The sequence below is a fragment of the Amphiura filiformis genome, chromosome 17 (genome assembly GCF_039555335.1).
Source record: "Amphiura filiformis chromosome 17, Afil_fr2py, whole genome shotgun sequence".
Classification (NCBI taxonomy): domain Eukaryota; kingdom Metazoa; phylum Echinodermata; class Ophiuroidea; order Amphilepidida; family Amphiuridae; genus Amphiura; species Amphiura filiformis.
Genome location: NC_092644.1, coordinates 21,782,010 through 21,793,673, shown reverse-complemented (window position 1 = coordinate 21,793,673; position 11,664 = coordinate 21,782,010). Strand labels below are relative to the sequence as shown.

Sequence of the window (11,664 nt, the reverse complement as noted above, 5' to 3'; positions counted from 1 at the left end):
TCTGAGAAACTTTTTTGGAGAAAATGTTCTTTGAGAGAAACCTGTTTTGTGTGTGTTTCTTTCTGAGAGACTTTTTGTGTGTTTCTTTCTGAAACCCTCTGTTCTGTTTTTTTTTTTTTGAGAAACTGTTTTTCTGAGAAGCTTTATTTTTCCTAAAATTGTTTTTCTTTAATAGAAACTTTGTTTTCTGAGAAAAATCTTTGTTCTGATAAATTCATGTTCTAAGAAACTCTGTTTCTAAAAATGTTTTTCTGAGACTCTGTTTTTGAAATAATTTTGTTTATCTCAATGAAACTTTAGAAAAGTTTGTTTTACTGCAGAGAACCGGGCAGACGGAACCAACTGAATTTTTCCTAATAAACAAGATTTTTATAAAATTAATACTGCAGAGTGGTAACTTATTTTTACACTGTCATGCTGCATTTGAATTGGTCCCAGCTTTAGATTTTGTAGATTTTATCAAGGGTATAATTATTATGGGTCAGTTGTCAAGGGGGTAAAGATAATTTTTCCAGTAGCCATGGTAGCCTGATATACTCAATAGCAGCGTTCGAAATTTTGGTTGTCCGGTTGCCCGGTACAACTAAAAAAGTCGCCGGACAACCAAAAATACTGATTCGGTTGTCCGCCGGACAACCATAAATCTAGCCAAAAGTCACATTTGTAGGCCTACGGACAACCAAAAACTGCTCAATAGTGTATGTACATAGCCCCACCCTTTATTGGGCCACATTTTCAGAGAAACTGAATGTTACTGAGGGGGTACTTTATTTGATACCATTGTGGAATGCCCAGAGGTATAGTCTGTCAACTGTTTGTTGCACTTTAAATCATGAATTTAATTGAAAATACCGTATTGTCTGTAATAAACGCCCCCTCTAATAAACATGCCCCCCCCCACTTTTTAATGAAAAATTGACAAAACTGCACAAATGTCCATGCCATATTATGTGAGTAAGCTTAAAACAAGCATCAGTCATGTCAGTAATGATCGCTAAATTGCATGGACAATTGCAATGGACAACAGTTCATTGCCTAATTATGGTAGAATTTCATATTTCATCAGTTTCTTGCATGATGATTCACTTAGATGTAATTTTGTTGTATTTACAGCGAAAATATAATGTTCCCCACAATTCTGTGAGCGCCGCCGTAGTAGTATTAGTATAGTCGTAAATCCCTCCTTTCTACAGGAGTACCACCGGGAATTTAAACCTGATTTTGAAGTTTTTCTCACTGAAAATTCAGTTCTAATAAATGCCCCCCTTTTGGAAAAATGCAACGGTATCGAAAGACTTGAGAAAAAAAACCCAACATTACAGATTATGTTATTAATATATTACGCTATGATCAGTTTGACTCATAACATCGTGGATTGATAAAGAATGGCGTATACACAACTGGGCACAGCAACTTCGCCAACAATGCTTTGCGTAATATTTGCTGATGACTGACGTTTACATGATTTTATGTGTAAGTTGGGACTTCAATGATGCGCAAAATACACTCTCTCTCTAGTATGGGCTGATCATAGTATGAAGCGGTAATCATCCAATTTGTTTGGCCTACCTGTTAGTGTTAACCCCATGAGAACTACCTGCCGATTGGCCAAAAAGAAGTTTTCATTATCAATCGGACCAATCAGCAACATTGTTAGAATAATTTCACCATACAAAAAAATTGAGGTGAATTATTTGCAAAGCTCCATTCTGTTTGGTGATTAGAGTGAAGATATCATGTAATTGACCAATCAGTGGCAATGTTAGATCGGCAGGTAGTGCTCAGGGGTTAAGACATGTTAAGATGAGTAGGCCGGCAGGAGCCATATTTTTCCAGTTTTAGCCATATAACTAAAAACAATCCATTGATCTGATACTAAATGAGTCAAGGAAGTCAATAAACATGTTTATATTCCCATAGGTTCTTGCAGTTTTTGATTTAAGGCCAATAATATATCAAACACATTTTTCCCCTCGGAGTAAAATTATGCACATGGGGTGGAAATGACGGTTACGGTTCGCTATCTCTAAGGTTCGCTATCTCTAAGGTTCGTTATCACTAATTACGAAAAAGGTTCGCTATACCTATGGTTCGATATCACTAATTTTGAAAAAGGTTCGGTATTTCTAAGGTTCGATATCACTAATTTTAAATAAGGTTCGCTATCTCTAATTTTAAATAAGGTCCGCTATCACTAATTTATTGAAGGTTCGCTATCTCTAAGGTTCGCTATCACTAATTTAAAATAAGGACCGCTATCTCTAATTTTAACAATCCCGGTATCCCTAAGGTTCGCTATCTCTAATTTTAAATAAGGTCCGCTATCTATAAGGTTCGCTATCTCTAAGGTTCGCTATCACTAATTTCAAATAAGGTTCGCTATCTCTAATTTTTAAATAAGGTTAGCTATCTCTAATTTTAAATAAGGTTCGCTATCTCTAATTTTAAATAAGGTTAAGCTATAGCGGTCCTTATTTAAAATTAGAGATAGCGGACCTTATTTGAAATTAGAGATAGCGGACCTTATTTAAAATTAGAGATAGTGGACCTTATTTAAGATTAGTGATAACTTGAACCTTAGGTATAGCGAACCTTAATCGAAATTAGTAATAACGAACCTTAGAGATAGCTTGAACCTTAATTAATTAGGGATAGCGAACCTGAAACAAAATTAGTGATAGCGAACCTTAGGTATAGCGGACCTTTATTGGAATTAGTGATAACGAACCTTAGAGATAGCGAACCTTCAATAAATTAGTGATAGCGGACCTTATTCAAAATTAGTGATAGCGAACCTTATTTTAAATTAGTGATAGCGAACCTTATTTATAATTAGTGATATCGAACCTTAGAACTAGCGAACCTTATTCTAAATTAGTGGTATCGAACCTTAGAAGTAGCGGACCTTTTTTTTTTGGGTATAGCGAACCCTTTTCTCTATTAGAGATAGCGGGATTCTGATCTCCATAGACTTTACACGTTAGTGATAGCGAACCTTAGAGATAGCGAACCTTAGAGATAGCGGACCTTAGAGATAGCGGGATGTCACCGAAATGACACCCCATAGAACCCACTTACCAGACCTCTTGTTTGTCAACTTTATTTGTCTCAATATATGTGAGTACAAACACCGCTAGGTCATCATAGCTCCCCTATGACCCATCTTAATAATAAAAAACAAAAACATGCTGCCCAGTAATTCCCCAAACAAAAATATAATATTTACAGATGGAAGAGCAATACAAGCTTTTCTTTTTTCAGGCCAAATTATGTACAGTAATCACTGAAATTGGTTAACGAATAATCCCTACATCATCATTATTTTACATTATCATGCTTTACATCATTTGCCTTCATTATCAAACTGGAAAAGCCTCTAGTTGTATAATGTTCAAACAAATCAGATAATAACACCACCTTTTGAAACCTATCACAGACTGTTACGCATATTTTGTAAATAAAAGCTCAGTAGAACAAACTTTGCACTGGATTTAATCACAGATTCTTGTACTGACAATTTAGGTGTATGGGAGATTTATCATGTAACTCAATGCCAAATAACTGGTCAGGATTGAGGATTCATATTGGCATCATGACTTGAGTCTAGTCAACATTTTATGGCTCAAATGGAAAATAAATCTATTACTATATTGAGAGAATAAAGGTATTTCAAGCCTCTGTGGTGCAAATGCGGGTGCAAATGCCCCCCCAGTCAGAACTCTTGCCTCCCTGTTTCCCCCCCAAGTAAAAATTCAAACTTTTGACTTTTTGCAGTACTTTTGTGCAAAATTTGTTGACTTGCCCCCTCCCCTGAAATTTACTACCCCCCAAAAAAAATCCTGGCACTGCCATTGGCTGTACTTATCAAAATACTAATCCTGGTCTTGTGTGAACACCCGTCTAACTCTAATCGCTGATTGATTATCTTTTTCAAGGATTTACCATAAGATGAGATAACATTTACGATTCAGTACAAAGTCATACATGCTAGGTCTATACAGGGCCTGCAATTACACATTAACTATAATAGGCCCTAATCATGTAATAGTAGGCCTGTTATTTTAAACAAGTACTATACATATGCTGTAATTCGGAGAGCAATTGCTAACAATTCTGGTATATATGGAGGAAAATATGCCATTGTCAAGAACAAGTGCTACCATTTTCTTGGAATATTAGATGTTTTGGAATTACAATGCTGACTGTTAAGGAACTTTTCTTCTTCTTTTGTTTGGTAGTGCAACCACCGGAAGCAGATACACAGCCAGGACCTACTGGGGTGGTGACAACTCTACCACCACGTAAGTACTCTTTATGTTGCACAAATTCAGACAGTTTCTGGGTAATGTTTTTCCGGCTTGTAACTTCAAACTTTTGTAAATTTTCGTGCCCGTATTTCTTACTTGTGCCTCTGCATTTTTTTATTTTAATTTCCCCAATCAAGATTTTTTTATTGATTTTATGAGTTCCCCACTTTGTGTTGGCAAGGCTTATGCACCCTATTGCCTCTCCCCACCCAGTTGTACAACTGGTTACTGAGTACTCAATGCAGGGAAGGTAACAGGCTGCCTGCGGAATAAGGGGGGAGCACTTAACACAAATGACCATACGGGTATGCTCCCCGGAAAGACCCCCTTTTTGGATTTCGCAGCTCCGAAAGACCCCCTGTATTTGACCAAAACATAGCTCCGAAAGACCCTTGATTTAGATAATTTCAGCTCTAAAAGACCCCAAAATTGCTCATCCTCATATTTCTGTTTTTTCAGGCGATTTTTAACCAAAAAGCCAAGAAAAGCCCCTTGATTTTGACTGTTCGCAGTTCCAAAAGTCCCCATTTTCCTTTTTCGCAGCCCGGTTTGCAGCTCCAAAAGACCCCCTTTTACCGGTACGCCATTAGCTCCCAAAGACCCACTACCTCAAAATTCCAGGGGAACATACCCACCAAAATGTTTTGATGTGCCCCCCGGGCTTAGCAATCCCCTACAGCAACATTTATATGAAGGATTCTAGCTCAATCGCTTTCAAGAGAGATGGGTGCTCCGACCTGTGAACACAGGTTTATCCTTTTCAGTTTCAGTTTCGGTTTATTTCATCCATTCAATTATACATGTTAACATAATACAGAATAATAATTTCTTTTTACAGAATAGTGCAGAACATTTAAAATTATATGACAAAAGTATGAGAAGCAGTGGATGAGGATGACACTAAACACACAGCGTGATGTTGTGGCATCCTATACATAATGTTTCAATTATACATTACAAAATAAAGCAAAACAAATTTAATACATAAAAATGAACAAAGACAAACAAGCCTTTTTTACTCATAAAAGTGGTTTTCCAAGTAAAGTGTTTGGATGTGAGCCGTTAGACCAATAGGCCTATAAAATAAACTAATTACTAAACTAAACTAAACTAAAATTACTTGGAAAACCACTTTTATCACCTACTATGCGTGCCGACGTAGCAACCTTGTCTTCTAACTTTTTTACTCATGAATGCAGTACTTTAAAAGATGGAGGAGCGTTTAAGTATAGGGACGTGCCTCAGAGAATCTGAAAGTGGAGGCCCGAAAATGATACCCATTTGAATGAACTGATTACATCTCCGCCCGTACATACCAAAGCATGAAACTTTTGTTGATCCCTATTAGTACTGTTCAGTTGAATAAATTCATTTTTAGCATATTGAATTCATATCTACAAAACTAATGGGAACAAAACAGTTTCAAGATTTTAATATGTCTGATTTCAATTTGTAGCCACAACTCAATGGGACTGTGACTTTGAGAAGAATACCTGCAATTACATCCAAGCAAAGGATGACAAGTTTGACTGGAGCAGGGATGCAGGTGGTACTAGCTCCGGTGGCACAGGCCCATCAAAGGATCATACCTTAGGAACTAGTAAGTATATGTGCCAGTGAGCAACAGAAGGCAAAATGCAATGTCCGAGGTGGTGAAATTTGTGCCCTCTCCGTCAATATGCCGCATAAAATATTTTTTTACTTCTCGTCTGAATGATTTTCATGAATTGACTTTTGTTTTGTTTTCCAAATAATTGATGAAAATGGTCTCAAATATGTTTGTCTTGATATTCAAACAGAGAATAGTTTACACTCTATATGTCATTTAGCTCATATTTATGAATGGTTATAAACACATTAGCATTATTCATAATGCTCTTCAGGGAGTTAGCCAGCAAACAAGGATAGACACCAGAAATTCACATTTTAACTGTGGACCTACCTGCAAATGTGCACCATTCTTGGTTTCACGTAGGGCTGCAGTAAGCATGCCAAATCATGCTTGTCCTCTATTGTGCATATAAAAATACTGACTGTGGTTGGTGGGCATATTGATTACTATGTATACACCCCTTCTAAAAAGGTGTAGAACAGGACATGTGTATAAACCATGAAAATGAGGACATCAGATCTTCATTTTCATGAAGATAGACCCCATCCACAATTCATAACCTCATTAATATACGCGAAGCCTGTGATCCAATCAAAAGAAATTGATTGCCTGACTGCACACTCATTGCGCGGTCATTAATAACTCACAATGACTCCTGGAACACGGTGATACACGCTACAATGACTTCTGCGCGTGCGTGCGTGTATATGCTAAGCGTTATGGCAACATACACGCCCACACGTTGCCGTCACGTTTCTGTGATTGGTAGCTCTTGTTGTCGGCGCTAATGTCAAGTTCGCCTGGTCGATTTTTTTGTAGGGTAGGTTATAACAATAATAAAAAACTGTTTATATATAACATCGTAAAATAACATAAATGCCATTTTGATTTGTTCAAAATATCATATACGACGGTAATGAATGAGGTACAGTGCCCTCAGAAAAATACCTTGGCCCAAAACAAAACCCTCCAATTTTCCACAATGACCTCAAAATAGATGGTGCGCAGTTATTATTGTCTAATTCATAACCTCATTAATAAACGCGATGTGTGCGATCCAATTACATTTAGTTATTTGTGAAAAACGCGAACGCAAATCGAGGTCATTAATATCTCACAATTGACCGCAAAATGCGTAATTCTTCCAATGAGCGCATTACAATTGACCGGCGTTTATGTGTTGTTGTCGTCGAACAAACTGCGCCAGCGCTGGCTGCGTATTTGGATTGCGCGCTACCATATTTGCACAGATTGTGATCGCACTTTTGTTATTGTTCGTCATGTTTTAGCCTGTTCGATTTTTGGAAAGGGAAGATGTAAAAATCATCTATTTTTATAAACTTTTGAGCAAATTTTTTGGTTATTTTGTAAGGTGAAGAGATTAAAATGACGGTTATGAATGAGGTTAATAACTTTGCATCGGTAATATATGGGGCATTGTGAAAATCTAAACATTTTGCTTTGGACCTCGGAATATCCCTCTGAGCTCGCCCTCGGGATATTCCTCGGTTCCAAAGGTAAAATGTTTAGATTTTCACAATGCCTCCAAATAACCGATGCGCAGTTATTAACCTCTAATTGGACACATACCTGCACCCTTCTATAACGTGTAGAATTTGGATATTATGATTTGCAAAATTGTATGATCAAAATAGAAAATTATATTGCATTTTTACCAGAGACCTACCAAAAGTTGCAAAGATGCTTGGCTGTCACACTCTTTAGTCTCACCCAACACACTCTAACAGCATCTTAATTGTTATTAAGGGACTGTTCACAAACACTTGTAAGGGGGGCCTGATGCAAACAAATTTATCGCGAAAATTTTTTGGGCCCCCCCTTTACAGACCTCGAAAATATCAGGGCCCCCCTTTTTGACATGAAAATTATCGGTCAACCCCATAGAAAAGCATGTAAACTCAATTTTCCCAGATAAATTTGTGGTCATTTTTTTCAGGGCCCCCCCTTAGGAGGGTCAAAAATTTTCAGGGCCCCCCCTTTTTGCATCAGGCCCCCCTAACAAGTGTTTGTGAATGGTCCCTTACCATGCTAACATTAATAAAGCAATGCCTTCTTTCTCTGTTAATTTATCCTTTTGTTACAGGTCAGGGTTATTATATGTTCATCGAGGCATCCTCACCACGTATTAAAGGAGATGACTCTCGTTTTGAGTCAGCCAACGTCCCATACTCCTACCCTAAAATGTGTATTGATTTCTGGTACCACATGTATGGTGACCACATAGGCACTCTGAATGTGTACATCAAGGTTGCTGGACAACTGGGTCCTCCTGTGTGGGAGAGAATTGGAACTAGGGATGATCGCTGGTACAGAGGCCAGATATTGTATCTGCCAGCTAATGACTTCCAGGTAGGTATTGTGTTTTGGTACATCAAAGGACTTGCTTCTGGAACAAAAAAGAAATTAACTTTTAAACAAACAAACAAACAAACAAACGTTCATACATTTCTGACAACCAGACAAGACTTGTACATAATCTTAACCTAAGCGACTGTTCAATATTTACGCCAGGTAAGGAGTGGGAGTTTTGATCAAACAATCAACAAAAAAATTTGCTGCCCGTTGTGCGCTTAAAATTGTTTGATTCCCCCTTGTTTTCCCCTTTTCTCCATTTCCCCCTCATGGTTCAAGTAAAAAATTCAGGTTCCACCCTCAAGACCACCCACATTGGAGGCGGGGGCAAAGTGAATTTCGAGGGCAAAATCAACAAGTTTATAAAATTACCACAATTAGTTGAAATTTGTGTAATTTTGGGTTTTACTGGGGAAACAGGGGGCAAGAGTTCAAGAGTCCCCCCTCACCCCCGTAGTGCCGCCACCGCTCCCACTCCCCCATGGTGTAACTATTTTAAAATCTTTTTAAAATGTAAAAATATTGAAAAAAAAAAGAAAACCCAGCCGTTTACAGGAATTTCAAAATTCGGGTAGGTATTATTTTGTAAATTGAAGACCAAAAAAGCAACCTTGTTTTAGGTTTCACAATTTGGTGTGGAAATCATTAAAGTTTGCCGGTACACAAGATTGCCCGGGATCAATTGTATTTCATAAACATCAAACAGTCAATTTAGTTGTTTTTCTATTTATTTGGTTTTTTTTGCAGGTATCATATGAAGGAATTATTGGGGACAGTTACCTTGGTGACATCGCTTTGGATGATTTGAGCATTTACTATGGCAACTGTGAAGGTAAATATTTCAAACAAAAATAATAATAATGGTAAATAGCCATTGAAAGACTCAGTGTAAACATAATATCACTGTGTTCTGAGTGTACAATGCCAGACAAAGAGAAACAAACAAGTATGGATGAAGAACAAAAGTGGAACAAATCAGAGGTGTACTAGCAAAATTTCAAGGGTGCAATTATTCCGTTCCAGCATCAGGAAGTTACATTTAGTGATCAGAGCATCAGGAATCATGATGACTTTGGGCCTAATTTGATAGATATATTTCTGATTTTTTTTATACAACTCGGCTTTTGATTGTGCCAAATTTGGTAAAAACTGAGAGAGATAGTGGCTTCAAAATGGAAATTTTGGCCTCCATTTCCCCCTCCCCTCACGGGTGATGGGTGATGGTGGATATTTGTAATGGTGGATATTTGTAATGGGTGAATTTTGTCTGCAGCTAAGTTAGAGAACAAGTGATATAATGAAAGATCAAGCACAATTATCAATAATATTATCATCATAATTTATCCAATGTTTTCAAAAATGCTGATTCTATTCAACTGATCCTTTAATTCTTTTGAGGAGTGTATGAAGAGAGAGAGAGAGAGAGAGAGTGAGATAGAGGGGGTGAGGAATATGAAAACATGAAAGAAGAAGATAACAGAAAACAAAGTGAGATGTACATATAGAACTGAATATAAAACTGGAACAGGACAAAAGAGTAATTCTAAAAACAAATTATATTCTGCAGATGGCCTGAACTAAAATGCAACATATGTTTTTTTGACATTTTTAGAGTCGGGATGTATCAAATAAAAGTAATAAGAAATTATGGATTGATTGTAAAAAGCCCTTTAAAATGAAATTGTTATAATGTTCTTTGCTTGAAACCATCATTTTTGTGTATTTCTCAAATTAAGAAATGAAATGCAGTAAACATTACGTTTCACTACCTAGAGAGAATTGATCAAAAATTGAATTCCCTCCTGATGTTCGTATCTGTCAATGAGTTGACCAGATCACAAGGATGTCATTATTGCTAGAGGCAGTATATAACATAAATGGGTCAATTACATAAAAATGACCTTGTGTGGTATTTAGTTCCCAGGAAGTGAGTTTTGTCTGAGGCAATTTGTAATTAAATGTTGATCCCTCACTACAAGAGTTATTACCGCTGATTTGGTTGAAAAAGGAGGTGAGACATGATCAAATCTCTCCAGGTAAAAAAACGAATGAAACAGCCTACAGGAAACAATTTGCTTTGTTAGCCTTATAAGAGGATTTTCAGATCAAGCAAATTATATTGCAAGTCAGCAACAAACATAGACATGTTTGTTTAAACTAGTTACTTGAGATGGGAAGTCCAAGTGTTCATTACATTAGTCAGTAGGTCTAAAATGAGTGATTGTATAGGATTGTGTTTTATAAGCTATTATTCAAATACACAGCTTATTCGGCTAATTGGCAAAACTGATTCGCTTTCTGTTACTCCATTATGTGTCAATAAATCTCAGCTTGCTCTCACATAAATTCACATAAGCTTGTGCTAGTTACACACATAGTACAACTAGCGTAGGTGCAGTGCCCAACTGCGTGCTAATGTTAATAATTCTATATCAGTGTATGATGTTAGGAGTCTTTGCCAATTATAAACCAAACAAAGTATAGAGTACTGATTAATTTTTGTATTCTATCAGAGAAGCAAAATAACATAATGAAATCAAGGTCTGCAATCAATGTAACTCATTTTTACTCCTGTTTTAAGAATTCGATCTGCTGATGTACACACATTCTGTTAATTCATTCGATGCTGTAGTGATTTTTTCCCAGGGCAAGGGGTAGGGGAGGGAGCAAGCATTTTTTGGCAGGACAAAAGGGGGAAGTAATTTTTAGTTTGGGCACCATTTCAATATTATGCCCAGCCTTAAAAAGGTGTAGAAACGCAGGAAAACATTCTAGTGTGCAAAATTTGCTGCTAGCGCTGCACTCGCATCATGTGATTAGACAATTTCAGAGACAAAATAAATTTCTATAAGAGTAGGAGAGGTTCCAGCTTATTGGCAGGAATTGATAAGAGGTGGTTTGTTCTTCTTTACTAAATTTGAACAAATTTGGGCTTATTACATATGGCTTTTTAGATTTGTGCAGGGATTTGTGAGCATTTATTGATAACACAACACACAAGAACACACCAAATCAAAGCTAATTATTTTGATATTAAAGCCATAAAGTTGCTCCCAATATTTAATTTAGGTAACAGCGCTGTAAAGTTATGTATCAGTAAGATTTGACAGGTAGTCATTGTACTTTTGATAATCTGGACTTTGATATTCAGCATGTTCAGCAACAAATACACTCTGTATATTTGTTTTTTTTAAGGAGAGTGAGATGGCAGAGGCTTTATTTCCCAGTTTTAACCATTATTTACAAAACTGCAGTGTACTTGGATATCATAGGAAGTGAGCCAAGGAGGTCAATAATCACATTTATATTTCTACAAAATCTTGAGGTTCTTGAGTTAAGGTCAATAATATATCAAAACAAATGTTTTTGGCA

The 11,664-nt window shown here is 36.8% G+C and overlaps 1 protein-coding gene across 1 annotated transcript in view; it reads left to right on the top strand.

Annotated features, from left to right (window-relative positions):
• Window positions 1-4,195: 4,195 nt before the first annotated feature.
• Window positions 4,196-11,664, top strand: part of LOC140137059 (MAM and LDL-receptor class A domain-containing protein 2-like) — a 141,505-nt gene continuing 134,036 nt past the window's right edge. The window contains exons 1-4 of the mRNA XM_072158718.1: window positions 4,196-4,301; window positions 5,764-5,907; window positions 8,024-8,289; window positions 9,040-9,124. Of these exons, the coding sequence (XP_072014819.1) occupies window positions 4,196-4,301; window positions 5,764-5,907; window positions 8,024-8,289; window positions 9,040-9,124 (601 nt within the window). The remainder of the gene's footprint in view (window positions 4,302-5,763; window positions 5,908-8,023; window positions 8,290-9,039; window positions 9,125-11,664) is intronic.